The 22368-nt window shown below is 32.2% G+C and overlaps 1 protein-coding gene and 1 long non-coding RNA gene across 3 annotated transcripts; both read right to left on the reverse strand.

The window, feature by feature from the left end:
- Nucleotides 1–2869: 2869 nt before the first annotated feature.
- On the reverse strand, nucleotides 2870–5707 carry LOC114757788 (ribosomal RNA small subunit methyltransferase NEP1-like). 2 transcript variants are annotated; one of them, XM_028946869.1, is made up of 8 exons: nucleotides 5642–5707; nucleotides 5186–5441; nucleotides 4922–5014; nucleotides 4489–4633; nucleotides 4239–4349; nucleotides 4060–4142; nucleotides 3896–3953; nucleotides 2870–3088 (listed from the first exon to the last, which is right to left on the reverse strand). In XM_028946869.1, exons 2-8 carry the CDS (start codon nucleotides 5420–5422, stop codon nucleotides 3009–3011), a joined length of 807 nt encoding a protein of 268 aa, XP_028802702.1. In that variant the 5' UTR covers nucleotides 5423–5441; nucleotides 5642–5707; the 3' UTR covers nucleotides 2870–3008. The 2 variants fall into 2 exon arrangements, with proteins under 2 accessions (XP_028802702.1, XP_028802701.1); XM_028946868.1 differs by having other exon boundaries at nucleotides 3896–3971.
- A 15123-nt stretch (nucleotides 5708–20830) lies between these two features.
- On the reverse strand, nucleotides 20831–22032 carry LOC114757773 (uncharacterized). The gene is made up of 2 exons (XR_003741611.1): nucleotides 21753–22032; nucleotides 20831–21241 (listed from the first exon to the last, which is right to left on the reverse strand). It is a non-coding gene; the product is annotated as an uncharacterized LOC114757773 (long non-coding RNA).
- Between the last annotated feature and the right edge of the window lie 336 nt (nucleotides 22033–22368).

A 22368-nucleotide genomic window follows, 5' to 3' on the forward strand; every position in this document is an offset into this window, starting at 1 on the left:
AGACTTTAGGAAAGGTACTACTATATTGAAAGCACTTTAAAAAAGTAAGTAACTTACAAGAAAAGGACTTAAATTAAACAAATAGTATAAAAAGGAAGAAAAAGAAATAGGAAACAAAAAAATACTGAAGAAAAGACAAAATAAGAAAGTAATATAAAAGAAAAAGAAAATTAAAATAGAAAACAAAATTAAATAAAGGAAAGTAAAAAATAGAAAAGAAGGAGTCTTACCATTTAAACCTAAAGATTTAGAAAATTATTTGTGACTTGTAATGGAAGCATTCTCAAATTGGGAAGGTTGCCTTTATTTTGCAGTATTCCAAAATTGCAACTCTTTACTCTTTTTTTTTTTTTTAATGTTCGGAAATTTTTTCCTTTTTTTGGGGCAATTTTGCAACCATTTTTTTCCTAACACAATTGCGCCTTTTTTTCTTTTTCTTCTTGCACGAATTTTTTTCTTTTTCTTTTTCCTTCTAAAAAGAATAAAGCAAGTCAACCAAACACAAACAACGGGTGGGGAGAAGATGAAAAGGGAAGAAAAAGACAAAAGGGATGAAAATAAGGAAGAAATGAGGAAGACAGAAAAAGGAGAACAGAACAAAAGGAAAACAGAAGCAACAAAGAATAAAAGAATGAAAATACAAAAGGATAAAACTTGAAATCTAACAAACCTGGCTCTAATACTACTTGATATGAGGGAAACGTACTGACTGGCTAGAATCAAGTATAGGATGGAATGACACCTTGAGAGAACTTGCCTCTTGTAACCCCAAATACAAGAAACAAAACAGATGATCGAGGTAGGACCTTAAGAGAACCTATCTCTTACAATTCTGGCCATGAAAACATCATAAGGTTGATCATTTCCTTGATATTGTCTAGTATTCTCAGGAGAATATGAGAATGCAAGCAAAGCTCACACAAAAAGAAATAAAATTATCATATTATTAATATTTTAAATTACCTCTCTTGTAAAGAGTACATACTAAATTATTTATAGACTAAAACTCTTGAAAACCCTAATTGGTATCTTAAGCCCTAAATGCCCATTATAAGCTATTAGAACTTAAAACACTAACTAAATAGAATACGTCAAAAATAGATGCCAAAATATAACAAAAATAGGAAAATCAAAAGACCTTCTAAAATACTCTAACTTGCTAGTCAAGACAGAATAATCTAGATCACTCACTACCTAAGAGGATCCCATCATTAATGATAAGGATCTTATTTGACTCTACTAATTAATGAAATATATATTAGGTAACACTTTGCTTTCAAGAAGCAATCAATACAAAATAGGAAACTGTAAAACAAGAAACTAATTAAAACAAACAGAATCCTATTTAATGTCATATAAGATCACTCATGATGCTTCTTGGACCTTTCAAATGGATCTTCATAATTACTATTCACATTCATAAGCACGTATGGCCCTTCTAGACATGCATTTGGGCCTGAATATAATTGAATCACGTTTTGAAACTCACATGGTCCATAACATAATGCATTTGGGCCCCAATTTAAAAGATTATACTTCCAATGAACTTCTTCAAGCGCATGTAACTTTGTTGGGCCTTTAATAACATAGAAATTAACTTCAAATGCTCTTTTTGGACTCTTAGAACGTCCTCTTATCTTCCTCAAGGTCCAAATGTCCATATTCCAATGACTTACATGCTATGGTGGCTTTCGAGGTGGCCTTCCATATGTCATGTTAAGCTCCGCATGTGTTTGTGTCATCATCCAAGCAATGATCCATGTCCTCCTCCATATAAGGATTCTCAAGTTATAAATTTCTTGAATACTCTGGAGGGCCTGTAGGACCTCTAACTGAATGAGTGCTATTTCAACTTCATGACCTCCATATTGAATGCCTCCTGATATGCTATCATTATTTGGTTTAATTTGTTTCCTATTTTTTGTAATCCCAAGTTGCACTAGATCAATTTCTCCTCGGGTTAGCTACTTGTCCGAATCAACCAAGTGGTTGGGTCAACTCGGCCTGGTTGGTCCGAGTTTCCATAACATCAGATGGGAGACATGATCCTCTTATGTTGATTACTTTTGCAGACATATCTAGTGAGGCGCTTTTAATTCTTATCTGCAAATTTGTTAGCCCTATGAACAATGGGTATGGAACAAGTTTGACCACTTTCTTCAAGTATTATTTCCAATAGCCAGAACTAGGCTCCAACTACCTATCATGTCATGAGAATCTCACAAGTTCTTGTTCCTTCCATGTATCTTCAGCCTACATGGTTTTTATGAGAGAATTCTTGCTCTTGCAAAGATTCTAGATGGAAATCAGCTTGGTGTTGGCTTAGTGCCGAATAAATCAAAAGCTTGCTGTGGCTCGTCTCCAAAAACACCATTTGATTAATAAGGAAAGTCAAAGGCATATGACAAATGAATCCTATTGCACTGCTTGTGAGCATCATGTTAAAGGCACATCTGATGTCTTCTGCTTGTTCATATTTACTTTCGTTGTAATAAGCTAGTGATCCCTGACATTCTTTGGTTTGCATCACCTTTGTTATTTAATTTTTAAATGAAGATTTTCCCTTTTTTTCCATCCTATCCCATCCGCTTTCATTATATTAAAAACTTTATTCAAAGATATACACTAAGATAAAATGACGCTTGAAAAGAGGAAAAAGTATTTGTCAAAATCATGAAATAAAACGTCGAATATAAAAAAAAATTGAACAAGAGTGATTCCAAAATTCACCATTCTACAAAAGTCATGCACAACTTTAGATTCCTTATGTTTAAGCACATCAAAACCAAACAAATCTTTTCTGGCCAAAAAAATGCACTCTTACTATTAATTTACACACAATACTTCACGGAGTTAGGGAAACAAGAGAAAGTGCTAAAATCTTTAATATACTCCAAATTTAAGGTTTAAAATCAGCCAAAGAATCTTCAGTTGCATTTGGAACTTTGACATAAATAAGGAATAAACTTTTGGTCCTTCTAATTGACCTACTACTTGATGGAATGCATTCAAAAGATATTCCATTTTTGCTCCATTGCCTCACAGATCAGTCCTATGCAGCATTTGGCAGAAAGTGGATAACCAGAAACTATAACAACAAAACAAAAAATATTAGCACAACTTACATTAAGTATACCATAATAAAACAGTAAAAAGATGTTGTCAGCGATAAAACGTCTGAATGACGGATATAAGTGCTGTTCAATTGCTTGATTCACGACTGTTTTAGTAGGAGAATTGGTAATACTAATACTAATTCCAGGATGACTTGAGGAATCCCGTAAACCGAAGTATGAAATGAAAAGCAGAGCTTGGGATTTGAGGAAGCAAATGAAAAGAATCATGCTAGATGACGATGACGATATTTGACTCTTACGAGGGATAGTTAGATATAAATGCCGTATTGTTTCACATCACAGCAGCAAATTACTAATGAATCTATGACTCCATAGCTCCCTCGAGCACTCTTCTTGAGTATTTTGATTATAAATTAGAACTTTTTAGTTATTAATGATATGATTAGCAAGTTAAAAACAACATTTTCACTTTGCTATACATATATCAACTTGATAACTATGTCTAGAACACAAGCATTAAGATCCACAAGCCCCCAGATAGAGTGAGAGTAGAAAATGTGGAAATATGGATACAAGGACATTAAGCTTTAAGATTACTTGTAGATGAAGTAATTTAAGTAAGAAAAATAATTTTTTCCACAACATTTGAATTACTTCATAGGAAAAATATTTGTTCAGACTAGACTAGGATTTCAAAACCCCTAAGGTAATATAAGTCAGAAAAGTTTTAGAAAAAGAATTGAAATTCAACCTATACAGGTGGGATTTGAAAATTTCTGGAAGGTGTAGTTACTTTTACCATTTTCAAAAGCCTTTACCTGAGATATAATCATGCATATAGTCCTTCTTTACACTCCCATTCACCATTGCACCCACCTGAGAACACATAGGAATCTATCACAATGATTGAAGCCCAAATATCACACCTAGTTTGAACATAGAGTTTCTGCCACATTAAGCCGTTAATAAAATTGAACCATACCACGTATACAGGACTAACAGCATAATCCATAGCCGACACATAATCCTCTATGTCAACTAGCCTTTCTGAGTTATAAGAGAGACCTGCATCCCCTCAAAACAACATGATTACATCTCATCAGCTAGCCAAAGCAGTAAGATAGCAAAAAACTTAAAGCACCAGACAGTAAAATAACCCGCCTATTATGTGAGAATTGACTGGTAAATGGCGTGTCACAGGTTCTTCAAGAACACGAAGGAGTACTTCATTTGTATCTTTTGCATACACACGGGATTTTTGAAGCAATTCCACTAGAGTATTGCATAAGACCAAAGTAAAATTTAGGAAAAAAGGATCTCATTATTCATAATAAGATATAAAATAAACATCAATTGGCCTATGGAAGAAAAAATAATGAAGGAAGAAAGAGTCACATAAAGGAATACTTACAAATGACACCACAAAATCGCTTACATGTTCGTGGAAGTCGAACATGTGGTCTGACTTCAAAAAGAAGTCCTTTGTCAATTTTGACATATATAGCTGCTACCATGCCAGCTTTATTAAGCGGGCTGTCTAAAATGGAGCGGAGAGCCTGTAAAATTCCAAAGATAACTGTTTATTTTGAGCATTATGTAGGTATTGTCTAATACAATAGTAGGTAGCCTATTTTTAAATTATGATCAATTAAGAGTAGAATGCGTGAATTGACACAAATCCTATGCAAGTAACCCATACCACTATGTTCTTTAATACTTTTTTGTGACCAAAGCTTTTGCATAGATAGCATTACTCTTCATCTATTCATGTTCATTCTGGTTCAAGAAATTTGATTAATTTATCTTAAAAATATTGGAAGATTTTGTTCAGGAAATATACCAACCTCATGAACTATGTCAGGCCGATAATCATTAAGATTCTTCCGCTGATTTAGCAAAAGTTGGGCATCATCATCTGAATTCAGAATTTTCCATTCCTGAACGAAGCACATAAGAAGACTACAAAATGAATAAGGTGCACTAGAACTGAGATAAACAAATTTTAACCATCTTCTCACAACTTAAAAAATCAGCAAAGTTAACCAATAAACAATGGAGCCCATAAACAAGGATTGGGCAGTAAAGATTATTAATTAGCACACAAGTACCTTTCTAACCAGGCCCTTTTGCAAGGAAGCATTGTCAAGAACAAATATAGCTTTAGACCTCACATTTTGTGAACAACGAACCAAAGGGATATCTCTCTGCCCAATGTCGATTGAAAGTTCCCCCTTTTCCAATGTTGCTGCAGTCAACGTTTGGTTCGCATTTTGCTCTTCTTTTAAAGTCTTTTTCTCCAACCTCTTCCGCTTTGGCCTACTGCGTCCTCTACCAGCATTATCCATGGATCTTGAGTCCCCTTAAGTAATATCACAAAAATGCTTGAACTTGACAATTGATTTTAGTTTGCTCATAAAGATAGCAAAAATCACTAAAACTTAGTAATCATTGGGATCAAGGATATTCAATGTTGTCGACGGGGAAAAAAAAAAAAAAAAGAACCCTTGTACTCTATGCGACGTAGCGACCAATGAGAAAAAGAAGGGACGAAAGCAGAACCGTACCTGAAAGAAACGGACGCCGACGGTGAGTCTGGGAGTGACGAGAAGAAGCGAACAGCAAAGCCCGAGTGAGTGCCGAGCAGGTGCGAAGGCTTCGACCCGAGGGGGAATAACGAACTGTTTTGGTATCAAATAAAATCTTATATTTTTTTACCAAAATAAAATATCTTATATATGTTTAATGGTTTTAATAGTTTTTATTACTTTTATATAAACTTTTGGCCAATAAAATTGGTTTTATTTTGATTTTTATATTTACAATTTCGCACGTTATGTGAGAAATATCATGATATCTTTCGTGCCATGTTTTGTTTATTCATATAATAAAATATGAATGCATATTTTAAATATGTATATTTCACACATTTAAATGTGGAAATTCTAAATTTCTAATGCACCTTTTGTCCTTTTTTTAAAGAAAATATAAGATAATAAATTTCCTAATAATTCTTAAACATTTTAAATAAATACTCTGAAATTATGACAGATATATTTGAGTGTTAGACGAATTTCAATTACAACCATTTGACATTTGTATTAGATGAAATTGGATTTTGATTTTATTTATACATACAAGCTTTTATTTTATTCAATAAAATGTGTGATATTTAACGAGTTCCATCCAATTTATTTTAGATAATTTTTATATCATATAAACTATTTTATCTGATTAAAATTAGTCAACTCTTTTTTACATTAATGGTTTTTATTAAGTTTTATACGAAGATGAATTTTGATTTGAATATTTCATGTTTACTATTATTTGACATAGGCATTGTATGAAAAATATCCTTGTATTCATGTTTTTTTTAACCAGATATTCATGTTTGATTTTGGATATTCATATAAAATATCTTATATTATATCTTATAGCATTAGTGATATATGGTCTGCATTATTATTATGTTATTTTATAAATAGAATTATCTTTAAATCATAATCTTTGTCTTGATTTGTATTAATCATCACTTGACACTTGTTGAAAATCTGGATAATGCGTCTTGCCTAGCTCCTTCATTTTGTATATCTTCAACCTTTGTTCGTCTTCTTCCACAAGGTTAGTTTTTTGTAAATTGTCTTGGCTTAATGTCTACTTTTCTCTTTAATTCTTTTATTTTTAAATAATAATATCGCTTTCTTATTAATTTATGATGAAATAATAATTTGTATTAGTTATAAAATACATTGTCTCTGAAATTTAACCTAATCTCAAATTGTTTCATATTTAATATTCTTGTTTGAAACAGTCTGATCTTATCGTATTTTCACAATATGAACAATAATTAAGAAGAGTGTGTGAGTTGACACAAATCCTATGCAAGTAACCCAAAATACTGTGTTCTTCAACACGCATATCTTTTTTCTTTTTTGCGACAAAAGCTTTTGCATAGTAGCATTTCCCTTGATCATTTTATGTTCTTCTTAGTTCAAGAAATTTGATTAATTTTTACCTTACAAATATTGGAAGATTTTGTCCAAGAAATGGGTATCAACCTCATGAACTATATCAGACTAGATTCTTTTTTTGACTCAACAAAAGTCATGCATTATCATCTGAATTAAAAATTTTCGACCTTTAAACTGAAAAAGATAAAACCACAAAATACATAAGGCGTCCTGCTTTTGAGATCAACAAATATGGCTTCAGGTCCCACAACAAATACCTTTTTAACTAGAAATTTAGTAAAGTTAACCAACAAATAATCAGGTCCCACAATAAATTCCTTTTTAACAGGTCCCTTTCACAAAAAAGCATTGACAAGGACAAATACGGCTTCAGATATCATATTTGGTGAAAAACATATCAAAGGGGTATCTGTAGCCAATGTCAATGGAAACTTCTTCCCCTCCCAATGTGGCCGCCGTCAATGTTTTGTTCGCATGTTGCTTTTCTTCTTTTGAAATTACATAATAAGTCTGTTTCTCCACCTTCATTTGTTTTAGCTTTTGTCTTCTATATCCATGATTTTTTATGTTTAACTAGAATTGATATAACTCCCTTGAATAATACTTGAGTTAAATAATTGATTTTACTTTGGTTTAAAAATAGATAAAGATAGTAAAAATCACTCTAATTTAGTAATCATCTAGATCAAGAATATTCAATCTTGTCAAGAAAGAATAGAACCCTTGATATTTTATACAAAGCAACAAAATATAATCAAAGGTGTTAGTAATTTAAATGAGAAAAAGTACAATAGAACCCTTGAGAATTAATCAAAGAATAGAACCCCTGACAATTAATTAGTTCAGTGCACCAAAGGAGGGGAAAAGAAAAAAGAAAAAGGAATGCATGAGTCCATGCCAGTGTGTATTAAATTTAAATGAGAAAAAGTACAAGCACGCATCCAAGAAAAGGAAAACAATACTCCTCCGGTTCTTAATATAGGACCCAATTGTTGAGTTGGTTTTGGTCCTAAATATAAGACCCATTTATCATATTTATCAATTTTCTCTAAATTACCCCTATGGATACTCCCTCAACCATAATCAAATAGAAAAAGAAGAAAGGGTATTAAGAAAGATGATTATGGTATTTTAGGAAAAATGTGTTACATTTCTTATAATTAACTAACTTACCTAACTTCCTTAATTTAATTAAATTAGTTAAATGGGTCTTATATTAAGGGCCGGAGGAGTACATCTTACCTCCCTAAATTCAAGACTAATTACAACTTTAAAATGTAATGAAAACACTTTAATTTTAGAAAAGTAAAAAATTTATTAATCAATCTCATGTGAAGAAGGGTTATGGAGTTCCAAGGAAAAGGGAATATATTGATGCTTTTTCGGTGTGGATATAGGCCATCATTAGATCTTAGCCGAATGCATTTTCAACAGTACAATTTAAATTAATGAGAAAGAGATTGGTATCAGGTATAGATATGATAGAGGATTGATAAGCAGTCTCTCCACTTAAATAAAACAATAAAAAAATATTTTATAAAATTATTTTCCAAAATGTAAAATTTGAACAGTTTAAATTTCAATATTAATGGTTGAACTTAATGAGAAAGTGATAAGTGATATAGATATCAGGTATAAACATGATAGAGATTGGTATAAGGTTTATATAAGATAGAGAAGTAATAAACAGTCTCTCCACTTAAAAAATAATAATAATAAAAAATATTTTATAAATTTATTTTTAAAATGTAAAATCTAAACCATTTAAATTTTAATCTTACTGGTTGGAATTAATGAGAAAGTGATAGGCCGTATAGTTATCAGGTGTAGATATGATAGAGATTGGCATCATGTATAGATATGACAGAGGAGTGATAAGCAGTACCCTGCTTTTGGAGGGGAAAAAAACTAAATTTAATACTTAATTTTATATAAGGTTTTAATTTAATTTTCTTAACTTTAAAATTAATATATTTGGTCCTTTCAACTTAAAATCTCTAGACTTAAATAATAATTTTTTGATTATTTTAAAAATTAAATTTAATATGTTAGTATTTAAAAATATTTTATTAATATTTAAAACATCAATGTCATTATTTGTTATTAATAATTTTAGGATTTGAGGACTAAAAGTATACTTTTTAAAATTAAAAAACTAAATTGAAATTTTTCATAAAATTAAATGTATACTTTAACCTAAAAAACAATAATAAAATTTTTTATAAAATTATTTTTTGAAATATAAAATCTGAACACTTTAAATTTCAATATTAATGTTGGAAATAAGTAAATAAAAATGGAGGGAAGGAAAAATGGGGACTGGAGATGCCCTTTTTACGTGAAACTACAAACTTGAATTTAAATCCTCCACTGTAAAATTGATGGTGAACAAAATTATACATATAAAATAAAACAAAGGGGAGATCGCAAAACAAAACTCTGAAAATTGTGAAATTGTAAATTAATACTCCTTAAAAGATTTGTATAAGCTTTGAGAATAATCAAATGGCAAATGAACAATTTTTTTATAAAATACCTGACTTACAATTTTATAATTTTCATGATTTTTTTCCCACCGTTTTCCCTTGAACAAATATAATATAAAGTTATGAATTACGTGATAAATGTAGCACAGGACGAGGCAGCTGACAGTGTATAACAGTTCTGTTCAAACCCAAATTAATCAAAGTTGAGCCGTAATGGTAGATCGTTAGATTAATATATTATAACCTTATATTAAAATATTACTATAAAACAAGAATTTAATAAAAATATATTACAAGCCACTTCCTCCTATTTTTTGGGAATTGTTAATTATTTCTTCTAAACAGAATCACCAACTACTTCATTCAAAATAAACAGAATAAAACAGTACAAACTCATCACTCTTATGAAATGAAACCAAAATCAAACCGTAAAAGTAGAGCAGAGAAAGATGAAGACAAGAGAATAAGAGAACTATTGTACTTCTCACTTGTACTACAACACAAATGACACGCCCTATTTATAGGCATAGTATTACACATAAGTTATAATTGTCCTTAAATGACAAATAGTGGATAATCAATCTCGTGAATGTGAATAGAGGTGAGTTACAATATTAAATGGATAGTGGAGGACTGATGGATAGTGGAGGAGTAATGTATGGTAGAGGTAGTGAAAGTTACTTGGTGAAGACGAAGAGGAAGGGTTAAATGGACATCCACATAATATTCATAACACTCCCTCTTAGATGTCCATTATACAAATATGTGCCTTGTTAAAAAACTTCCACTAGGAAAAACCCCATAAGATAAAAACCTAGGGGGAAAAAAAGAGTACACATTTATTGATATACTATCTAATGTTGCCTCATTAAAAACCTTACTAGGAAAAACGCAGTAAGATAAAAATCATAGTCAAGGAACAAGAGTACAACAGGTGTTAACTCCCTCTCTTAGTAACATCAGTTGATATCCTTGAATCTACGTCATCCGATATCATGAACAAGTTTTTCAAATATTGTACAAGAAAGTGAGTTGGTGAACAAATCTGTCAGATTTTCATTGGAACGGATTTGCCGGATGTTGATTTCACAACCTTTTTGAAGATCATGAGTGAAGAAGAATTTTGTGAAATGTGTTTTGTTCTATCTTCTTTGATATACCCTTCTTTTAGTTATGCAATACATGCAGTACTATCTTCATATAGAATTGTTGGGATCATTTTGTTGGAAGACAAGCCACAAGTGGTTCGTATGTGATGTATTATCGATCTTAACCATACACATTCTTGACTTGTTTCATGTATTGCAAGAATTTCTGCATGATTAGATGATGTGGCTGATATGGTTTGTTTCATAGATCGTCAAGAAATGGCTACACCACCATATGTGAACAAATAACCTGCTTGTGATCTACCAACATGTGGATCAGACAAGAATCCAGCATCTACATAACCAATGAAGTCTTGGGTACGTTCGAGTAAAATAATCCCATGTCCATAGTACCCCTGAGGCAATGAAGAATGTGTTTAACTCTATTCTAATGTCTTCGCGTTGGTAACAAACTATATCTTACTAGTAGGTTAACAGCAAATGATATATCAGGTTGTGTGTGACTAGCAAGATACATGAGTGCACCAATTACACTAAAGTATGGTGTTTCTAGACCAAGTAGTTCTTCATCATTTTCTCGAGGCCTAAAAGGATTTTTATCTTTCTCCAAAGATTTTACAACCATCAGAGTACATAATGGATGTGATTTATCTACATAAAAACGTTTCAAGACCTTTCTTGTATAGGTTTCTTGATATAAAAAGATCTCGTTTCTTGAATATTCAATTTGCAATCCAACACAAAATTTTGTTCTTCCCAAATCCTTCATTTCAGATTATTTATTGAAGCAACCCATAGCTTTTGTAAGCTTTTCAAGAGTTCTGATAATATTTATGTCATCAATATAAACAGTAATTATAGCAAACTCATTTTTAGATCTTTTCATAAAGATACATGGGCAAATTGGGTCATTCTTGTATACCTCATCCAAGAGATTTTTGCTTAAACGGTTATGCCACATACGTCCTGATTGCTTCAATCCATACAAAGATTTATTTAACTTAATTAAGTATTGCTCTCGAGAACTTGAAGTGTATACTTCTGGCAACTCGAATCCTTCAGGGAGTTTCATACAAATGTCATTGTCAAATAAGCCATGCAAATAAGCTGTAACAACATCTATCAGATGCAAATCGAGTCCTTCTTTTACCGCCAGACTAATTAAACATAAAAAAGTAGTTGCATCCACTACTGGTAAGTATGTTTCTTCAAAATCAATACCAGGTCTTTGTGTAAATTTTTGGGCAACAAGTCGTACCTTATATCTTACAATTTCACCATTTTTGTTTCGTTTTCACACGAAGACTTATTTGTATCCAACTGGTTTTACATCTTCAGGAATATGGACTATCGGTCCAAACACTTTTGCTTTTCCAGTGAATTTAATTCTGCCTCAATTGTGTTTTTCCATTTTAGCCAATCTTTTTTTTTTGTTTACATTCACTAATAGACTTTGACTCATGATCCTCATCATCATTCATCACATCAAGCGCTATATTATATGCAAAAATATTGTTAATGTTGACTTCATTTCGGTGCCATCGTATTCCATTCATAACATAATTTTTTGATATCTCATCATTTTCGCACATTTCAGGTACCTGAGTTTCATTTGGAATTGAGACATTAGCATTATCTAATGACTCCTATGAAATTACTATTTTTTCTTAATTATCCTTGACTTGGCCATCTATATTTTTAGCTCCTTTTCTCTTTCGAGGATTTTTATCTTTCAAACTAGTGGGTCTACCATGCTCATACGTGCTTTAAATTCATTTACAATAGCAGGTGGTCCAACAAAGACATCAATTCTAATAGGAGTATTAGCAGCTGGAATATGTGATTTGTGTTAGAATGGCTGATCACCCAAGAGGGGGGGTGAATTGGGTGTTAATTAAAATCAAAAACCTTTTCGCAATATAATTAAATTCATAAGAAATTCTGAATATAAAAATAATGAATCGACATAAGTATAATCACAGTAGTAAAATGGTTTAGCTGGAAATATAAAAAGGTAAGAGAAGAGAAGATGCAAACTGTGATTTATCCTGGTTCGGTCCTCACTGACCTACGTCCAGTCCCCAGGCTCCCCCTGAGATTTTCAATCGACTATCTCCCTCAAGTTTAACACGGGTACTTGAGAACCACTACAACCACAAGTTTGATTCGGGCACTTGTGTTGCCACTTACAATCCTTAGACTAACCAGTCTATTCAACAGTAACCTCACACCGAGGTAAATACTCCCCCTTACTCATCGTAAGGATACAATCTAATAATGATAATGAAGATTGAATATTTCTTCTCTCAAAGAAGTGATAGATGAATCTTAAGCACGTTTGGGAAACTCTCCTCTCTATCTTACGGATACATATGTTTTCGTCTATGGAGCACAGAGACAGGGAGTTTTCTTTCGGAGCTCTAAATGAGAATATGTTGATTCGGCATTTTAGCATTTGATGTTGTAAGCTTGAACTCTTCTTCTTTCTTGTTTTGAATGCTCTTCTATTTATAGATGATATTGGGTACTTGACCGTTGAGCACTTTCTTCCCGTTTGGCTTGAAGAATATGACCGTTGAAACTAGCCGTTGGAAGCTTCTGACGAAAGTCGATTCTTTACCTCATAAACTCGTTGTGGCTCTTTACCTGAAATAATTTTCCTCAGATCAAGTGATAAGTATCTGATAATCTTAGAAACAATAAGTTGGAAAACATGGAATCAATCATCAGATCTTCAGATATTCAGAAAGTAAGATAAACTTACTTAATCGATGCCTTGATCGATAATCCTTTGATCGATCATATTATCGATTAATTATATGAGGAAAAGATATAGTAGATATATGCAATTATCGAATAGGTTATGGATCATGTGATGATCGAAGAAATGATCGATAAATGATGAAACATGAGTACAGTGACCCAAAAATGATTTATCCAAGAATAAACCTTTTCAAGTTATGTTTGCCTTCGTATCCTTTTAATAGAGAGTTATGTGTAAAAAGAAGGCTGAGAAAAGCTTTAAAGAAAATAGATCATTGATTTTAAGAATCATCATAGTCGACTGATATTTAAAACGGAAAACGTTCCAAGATCGAACAAGTGATCGAACACTTGTTGATCGAACAGATTATCGATAATCCAAGTGTTACAGAAATGAAACTTTAGTCATTGATGATCGAACACATTATCGATAAATGAATGATGGATAACCTTATCGATAAACAATGAGTAAGAATATATTCAGCGAAAAACACAGACTGTGGATTAATCGAACAGGTGGTCGATAATGAATATTCGATCCAGTGATCGATAAAATGAAAAACAGAGATTTAATCTTGTAAGGTAAAGAAACTGATTATCGATCACGTTATGTGAAAACAGGAGTTTCAGGAAATTGAATGATCGATCATTTTATCGATAAATCAATGATCGAGTAGGTGATCGAAAAAATGATTCAACATAAGTTAATGCAGTGAAGATAATAATCGATCATTTGATTGATAAATGTTTGATCGATCAATTGCTCGATAAAAGATTTTAAACGAATGGTTTTGACAGAGCACTATATCGAGTAAGAAGACATGTAATATTCGAACAAGTTATCGATAAAGGTCTGATCGATTAAGTGATCGATTATTTCCTGCAACATCTTATATTAATCAGCTATACCAATGATCGATTAGTTGATCGATCAATCTAGCAAGTTATTGAGCAGACTAAATTATCTATCACATGATCGATAAAACTTGACAGTTATCGATCAAGTGATCGATAAACATATTCATCTATAACGCTATCCAAAAATCATTTATCCAACATGTTACTGATGAAACCTTAATAATATGTATGAAGATAAAAGAGAAGAATTGAGGAGATAATACCAGTAACTCGATGAGTATGTAGTCGCTTGATCAGGCTCGAGTAACATATGATAATGGCTTTTCATTTCTTCATCTCTTCTAGAGCTTTTACTCAATAACATGTTTGAGTAGCATGTTGCTTGAGAACTTAATCGTTCAGTGTAGAACTTCTGGTCTTTGCCTCAATAAATTCGAAGTCTGATTCCAGCAAAACGAAGGTCAATCTTTGAGTGATCATAACTCTTCCAATTCAGCTCCAAATTTTGCAAATGACCTATCCCCAGAAAGCTCTTTGAGTCTACTTTCTAATGCAACAAGAATCACCCCAAAATTCGTTGTGGTTGAAAATTTATCTTCATCACAATGACTAAAGGTCGGAATCAAGGCGTTAATCCTTACTGCAATGTTTCGAGCAACATATCTCCCTCATATGAAACTCTTTGAAGTTGATTTTGGTGTCCATGAACCGTGTTCTGAGTCTAGTTTCATATGAATTAAGTTTCACCTCAAACGGATTTGTGGTTTGAGAGATATTGAAGAAATACCGAACCTATGTCAGAGCTGAACGAAGAACAGAGCATAACAGAGGATGCATTTTATCGATAACTTGATCGATAAATGGATGATCGATCAAGTGATCGATAATTGCCCATGAAAATCACCTCTGAAGCTTATTTTCCATGTTTATATGAAGGGTGACTCAATATATGATGGTATAACTTCCCGGTTGTATATTTTAGCTTCCGACTGAGCCATCCAAACTTCTGATTGAGCATTGCAACCTTTAACATCAAATCTATGAACTTGAATCTTGATATTTCCATTTGATCTTGCAAGTTCTTCTTTTCTCAATCTCTCTTCTTCTTCTTCCTCTTGATCATTTTTCACAACTCAAAGTTCAACATAATAACTCCTTTCTTTTCTTGAGGAAACTACATAGGATATTAAGTATGATAGGTAGTCAAAATATGAGATAAATAATTTATGTAAACTTTTTGCTCTATTATTTGACATCATCAAAACTAATCATATCTAACAATTTGATCACTTTCTTTGGGTCAGTAAATGTGTCTGGCAACTGATTTGCTAATATTTGTAAATGAATTATCTTTTAAACTTTTAGTTCACATTATTTTGTACAAGGATCAAGTTGAAATAACGAATGTTCCTTCCAACTAATCTCTTTTTCCAACTCTTTCTTTTCTCCCCCTAATGTTGGAAATTTTGATTTATCAAAATGACAATCAGCAAATCGGGCTGTAAACAATCTCTTGTTGGTTCTAAATATTTTATTATAGAAGGAGATTCATATCTAACATATATTCCCATCCTTCTTTGGGGACCCATTTTAGTATGTTATGGTGGAGCAATAGAAACATATACTGCACTTCCAAAAAATTTTAGATGGGAGATATTAGGTTTCTGACCAAAAACCAATTGTAAAGGAAAGGACTTGAGATAACTTGTTGGCTTGATACGAACTAATGTTACTACATGAAAAATTACATGTCCCCAAGCAGAAATTAGGAGATTTGATCTCATAAGTAAATGGTCTTACAATTAATTGTAGTCATTTAATTAATGATTTTGTAAGTTTATTTTGCGTATAAACATGTGGTATATGATGTTCAACATTAATCCCAAGAGACATGCAATACTCATTGAAAGCTTGCGAAGTAAATTCACCAGCATTATCCAAACATATTTTCTTGATTGGATAGTCAAGAAAATGTGTTCTTAATCTAATTAGTTGAGCAAGCAACCTTGCAAATACTAGGTTACGAGAGGATAATAAGAAAACATGTGACTATCTTATTGAATCAATTTAAACCATAAAATACCTAAATAGTCCACATAGTGGGTGTATCGGTCCACAAATATCCCCTTATATGCGTTCTAGAAATGTGAGAAACTCACTTTCTATTTTTGCTGGTGATGGTAGAGTGATTAACTTTCTTTTAGAACATGCAGCACATGAAAAAACATGTGACTGTGGAATCTATTGACTTTTCAATGAATGTCCACATGAATTCTCAACTATCTTTCACATCGTAATTGTTCCGGGATGGCCTAACTGGTCATGCCAAACATTAAATTTATTGTCAATTGTAAACTTCTGGTTTATAATAGCATGTGTTTCAATTGTATTAATAAATGTGTAGTACAAGCCTGAAGAAAAGGAAGGTAATCTTTCTAAAGTGCATTCCTTATCAAAAATTAAACTTGTGATAACAAAATATTCTTGATTTCTTTCATTTGTTGTTTCAACATGATATCTATTTCTACAGATATCCTTGAAGCTCAGTAAATTTCTATTAGACTCGGTAGAACAAAATGCATTATCAATGTTTAATTTTGTTGCTTCAAGTAGTAATATATGGGCTCTTCTAGAGCTTTCAATGAGGTTTATACTTCAAGATATAATCTGGGCATTGGCTTCTCACATTACTAGAGAAGAGAAATATTTCTCATTTCTGAGTATTGTGTGAGTTGTTGCACTATCATCGAGACATAAATCTTTATTATTAATGTCAATAATAGTCATTATTCATGGAAAAAAAAGGGAAAAGATTAAAAAGAAAACACGATTAATTAAAAAAACATAATTTTATGAAAAAACTCATAATTATATTTATTTATGGGATAATAACCTTACAAGTATAGAATTTATTGTGGTAGATAAAAAGAGCACACTTGTAAGTGAAATACTAAAATATACTTAACTATAAAAACTCAATTACATCAAGATGATTCATTTTTGGATACTTTCACCACCAATTAAGTAGTCAATTCTTTCATTAGAATCGGCAAAGAAATCAGTAAAATCCATGTTACCATAATCAAAATCGCCTTCTTCTCTAATACAATTTGTTTACATCTTTGGCTCTTTGCCTTTATTTCTATTTTTATTCTTATTTTTCAACGATTCTTGATAGACGTCAACCAAATGTTTTAGTGTACGACAAGTATGAGACCAATGACTCTTGCCACCACAACGATAACAAAGTTTTTCAGTATGATTATTATTTCCACTAGATTTCTTTTGATGATTCTCATCATTATTTGCCCACTTCTGGTGGAAATGCTCCACGACCACGGCCACGTCCACGGTGATGGGTTGACTCACTTGCTACTACGTTCGCTTCTGGGAATGGAGTGAAGCCAGTAGGACAAGATTCATGATTTCTCATTAAAAGCTCATTATTTTGCTCAACCACAAACAGGCAAGAAATTAATTCAGAATATTTTTTGAAACCTTTCTCATAGTACTACTGTTGCAAGAGCACATTGGATGCATAAATGTGGAGAATGTTTTTTATAATATATCTTTATCAATATTTTTTTCTCCACATAGTTTCAGTTGAGAACTAATTCTAAACATTACAAAATTATATTCGATCACAGATTTAAAGTCTTGCAAATATAAATGCATCCAGTCATAATGAGCTTTAGGAAGGATTATAGTTTTCTAGTGATCATACCCCTCCTTTAAATTGTTTCAAAAAACAAGTAGATCTTTTATAGTCAAATATTCAATCTCTAGTCCCTCATACAAATAGTGACATAAAAAGATCATGACTTTGGCTTTATCTTGGTTGGATGCTTGGTTGCCTTCCTTAATTGTCTCCTAGACCATTAGCATTTAGATGGATTTTCGCATCTAATATCCAGGTTAAATAATTCTTTCTAGTAATGTAAAGAGCCATAAACTCAAGTTTCATGAGATTTGAAATGATAATACTATCATATAAAAGTTAAATGAAAATTAATATTAAGAGAATGGAATAGTTATGAAACAAATCAATATGAAAATATAAAAATTTACCTTCCGATTATAAGAGCGCTTCATGATGATAACGTTTTGTGAAATGGAGTCAAAATGAAATCACAAAAGTAGAGTAGAGAAAGACGAAGACAAGAGAATGAGAGAACTAATGTATTTCTCACTTATACTACAACATAAATGACATGTCCTATTTATAGGCATAATCTTACAAATTGGTTACAATTGTCCTTAAATGATATAGTGAATAATCAATCTCATGAATGTGAATGGAGGTGAGTTACAAGATTAAATGGATAGTGAAGGAGTGATGGATAGTAAAGAAGTAATGCATGGTGAAGGTAGTGGAAGTTACTTGGTGAAGATAAAGAGGAAGGGGTAAATGGACATTCATGTAATATTCATAACAATCACACAATAATAAGATAACAAAAGAAAGAGGAAATCTGTTTCTCTTCATTCTTTTTTTTTTTTCCCAAGCGAAAATCTGCATACTAAACAAACAGCAAACTTACAAGAGAAGAACGTTAGGAAGGAAACAAAAGATAGATCCTTCGTCAACCACTGCCTAAGTGCCTTAATGAAGAGGTGGGGGTTGAAAATGCAAAAAATTTCCTTCTCGAATAATTTTTATGAGACTTATATGAAAAAAAATGATGTAAAAAATATGATTAATTGAATGTGTTCTTTCTTTCATTATGTCAATATTTTATTCCTACAAATGGAAATTTCTTGATTTGTGTCAGATTTAGATTTATTTATACGTGTATTTATAATGGCGCTTTTTCCATGGAGTCCGTAATGGTTTTAATCCTCCATAAATAAATAGTACCCCAGGTCATGAATATAAAAACTAGTTAAAAATTCAAGTTGATCATAAATATAAGACTTCATATTACTTTATCTTCTATATTTATTTAATTTTTTTCCCAAAATAGTCCTATGGTGATTGCACATGATAAGAAGTTTATATTCTAATAAAAGACAATACTCATTTATTACAAAAAAACTAACTTAATACTGTTCAGATAACTTCTGAAGTAGGTTCAAGATTAGGGATGAAAACAAACCGGACATGTTTAGTAAGAAGCCTTCCTGAGCCTAACCTATAGCTTGTTATAAGTTTTTTGTTCTTAGCCTAAGTCTAACTTGTATAAAGGTCTAACTTGGCCCGAGCCTATTAAAAAAGCTTATAATTTTAAAATTTTTAAATACATAGTAAAAAAATACATAGACTAATGAAAAAGTAAACATGCATACTACATAATAATTATTTTTTATTATTATCTTTTATTTAAATTTGAATTTCATAAGTAATATTTTAAATCTTAATTACAATTAATATTATTGAAAACAAGTTATAATTATATGTTAAAATTTGAAATAAAACTAGATATAAGTATAAAATAAATATTAAAACTAAGATAAATAAATAGGCTAGGTTAAGCTTAACAAGCTTAATAGGCTTCCTAAAAAACCTAGACCTGGCTTATTAGACCAAACAAATCATCAAAAAAGCCTAAGGCTTTTTTTATTTTAAAACAGGCCAGCCCCACAGGCCGTCCCCTCACGAAAACTGATGAATAGCTTCTGAAAGCAAGTGATATATTAGAGGAGGAAGCTGAAGAAATAAAAATGCCGTCAAAATTCTTATATATACATCAATTTAGTATAACGTGATGTGTAAAATATACATCACAATTTCTTGGGACCTTATTATAATTTTTCCTAGAACATAAGTATGCAGATAGCAAACAGAGTTTGACAAAGATATATTAATATTCATCAAACATAAGTGACATCTCAAATGATGAATGTTGTTGGATAGGGCAAGTTTAACGTTGGCCTATTAACATATCAACAGGTAAAAGTAAGAGAAAGCAAAGCAGTTGGTTTAAGCGTTGTACTGTTTTTTTCTTTCTTTTTTCTTTTTTTTTAACTCTTGTCTAACTCCTATATTTTGAACCAAAAGTAATAATAAAACTATTTTGTTTGTTTTCTCCTTATTGATAGTCATTGGCTCATTGCTTTCCAAACCCCCATTCTAATCTATCTATCTATACATAGTACCAAGCAGGCCCTCACAGACCACACCGTGCCACGTGGTAACACCACAGGTCAGATAAATCGACATATTGTATCTATTATTATAAACAGTTAAATTCTGAATGCCATGATTAACCTGGTTTACTCCTCATTTTCTCCATTTGGTTGCCCATTTGTGGTTTTTGTGGGAGCTATCAAATAAAATAAAAATAAAAATAAAAATTTCCCCATGAATTTATTTTACTTAAAATCTAAGCTTACTGTTCTTGCTGAGAATGCCGAGGAGACTAACCCTATTCGGTTGCAAACTCTTTAGAGGTTATAGAGCTACAAGAAATACAATGCGCTGTATTCTGCAATTCCTTTAAGCTAGGATCACCATGCTGATCAACCAAAACTACTTCAAGTAAAGAGTCAGAGAAGGATCCACAGACTTCAGTGATTCAACAGATGGAGCTCTGCCATTTTCCTGCAGTAAACGCCATATAGGTATTTTGTGGGACTAATCAACAAAAGCTAGTTAGGCTAATAGTCATTAAAATGTATAAAATATCAAAACATAGAGAGAGTCAATAACATTAACATGATTAAGCTCAATGAACACAGTTGTTAAAATGTAGAAAATTAAAAATACTAGTCTATGCCCAGCTCCTTCTCATGTGATAGTTGAGGAAGTAGATCACAGCTCTTCTGGGTGGAAGCATTATGAAGACTTGTCGAAAGAATTCCTCTCCACCATTCATTATGGTGCTTGCTGCATAACTTTGCAACTTAGAAGGAAGGTGAAGTTCGGCCAATCTAAGCATACCAGCTTCAATAGAAAACTTAGATGGTAGGGAATTGATGCCATTGTCTGCCTCAGCCACGGGATTGATACCAATTGGATGCTTCGGCTCAACATTTGGTGTCTTTTTTCCATGAAAAGTAATGTTATTGATGGAATGAAAACATATAAAACCAATTTCACAAACAACAATCTACCACATTCATAAATCAAAACCACAAAAGAATGCAAAGGACCCGAGGAGAGTTTATCTCCAGGCTCCACAACTCTATACTACAAATGGCTAGTTCTCATAATAAGAGTCATTGCATGGAAATATAAGACCCCCTGGATATAAAAAAGAGAAAACAAAAGGAAGAAAAATACATAATAATATAAATTTAAATATATTATAAAAATTATAATCAGCAACATTAATCGCCAAGTATTTTTAGCTAACGCGAGTATTAGTGTACAACAGAAAGGTAGCAGAAAATGCGGCTTTAGCAGGAAAAAAAAGTAGTTAACTCTTGAGATAAAAGAAGAAATGCGAATCTTTTATGTATTTTCCATATTAGATGCAGAAGCAACCAAGAAGAAGCAGAAGATCATGCTTTGCGGCCAAATCTAGATTGAAAAGAAGGTTTGTCTCTTACCAGCCAAACACGAACTCACGGAAAGCGACGAGACTGAGAGTGCGAGACTCGAGATGCCAAGATCTTCAGCTTAGCGGGTCTGCAATGGAGATTTGGAGATGGAGGACGAGACTGGACGAGGATGAGGTAGAGAATGGAGATGGTAGCCGAGAGCTGCAGCTGGTCCGTCGTTGAAGTCGAAAGCGACAAGGGGGTACGCGAAAGCGAAGAGTGAAGAGTGGTCCAGTGAAGGCGAGGATGGTCGGCGACAGGAGGAGGGACGCGCGACGGCGCGAGGTGCCAAGGCGAGGGAAGGGGCCGTGGTCTTCCATTGTGAGACGGAGAAGAGAATTGGGAATTTGGGTTTTGAATTTAAAACATCTAAAATAAAAGGAAAAGGACAAAAAAATGACACTTGAATTTCATAATACCCAATTGATCTGCTAAATTTGAGAAATCCCAATTTGGTAGAATTATTATGTTAAAGAAAAAGACTAAATTACCATTCATTTTATTTATTGTTTTTAAAATATTAAAGCTCCTACTGGCCGGCCAGTCAGTCGTCGGACCTCCAGCAGTCGGAAACAATTTTTTTGAAAATTTTTACAATTTCACTATAATGGTTAATAACTTTTGT

This window comes from Neltuma alba, unplaced genomic scaffold (genome assembly GCF_004799145.2).
Source record: "Neltuma alba isolate B1F8T4 unplaced genomic scaffold, ASM479914v2 tig00010631_pilon, whole genome shotgun sequence".
NCBI classification, from domain to species: domain Eukaryota; kingdom Viridiplantae; phylum Streptophyta; class Magnoliopsida; order Fabales; family Fabaceae; genus Neltuma; species Neltuma alba.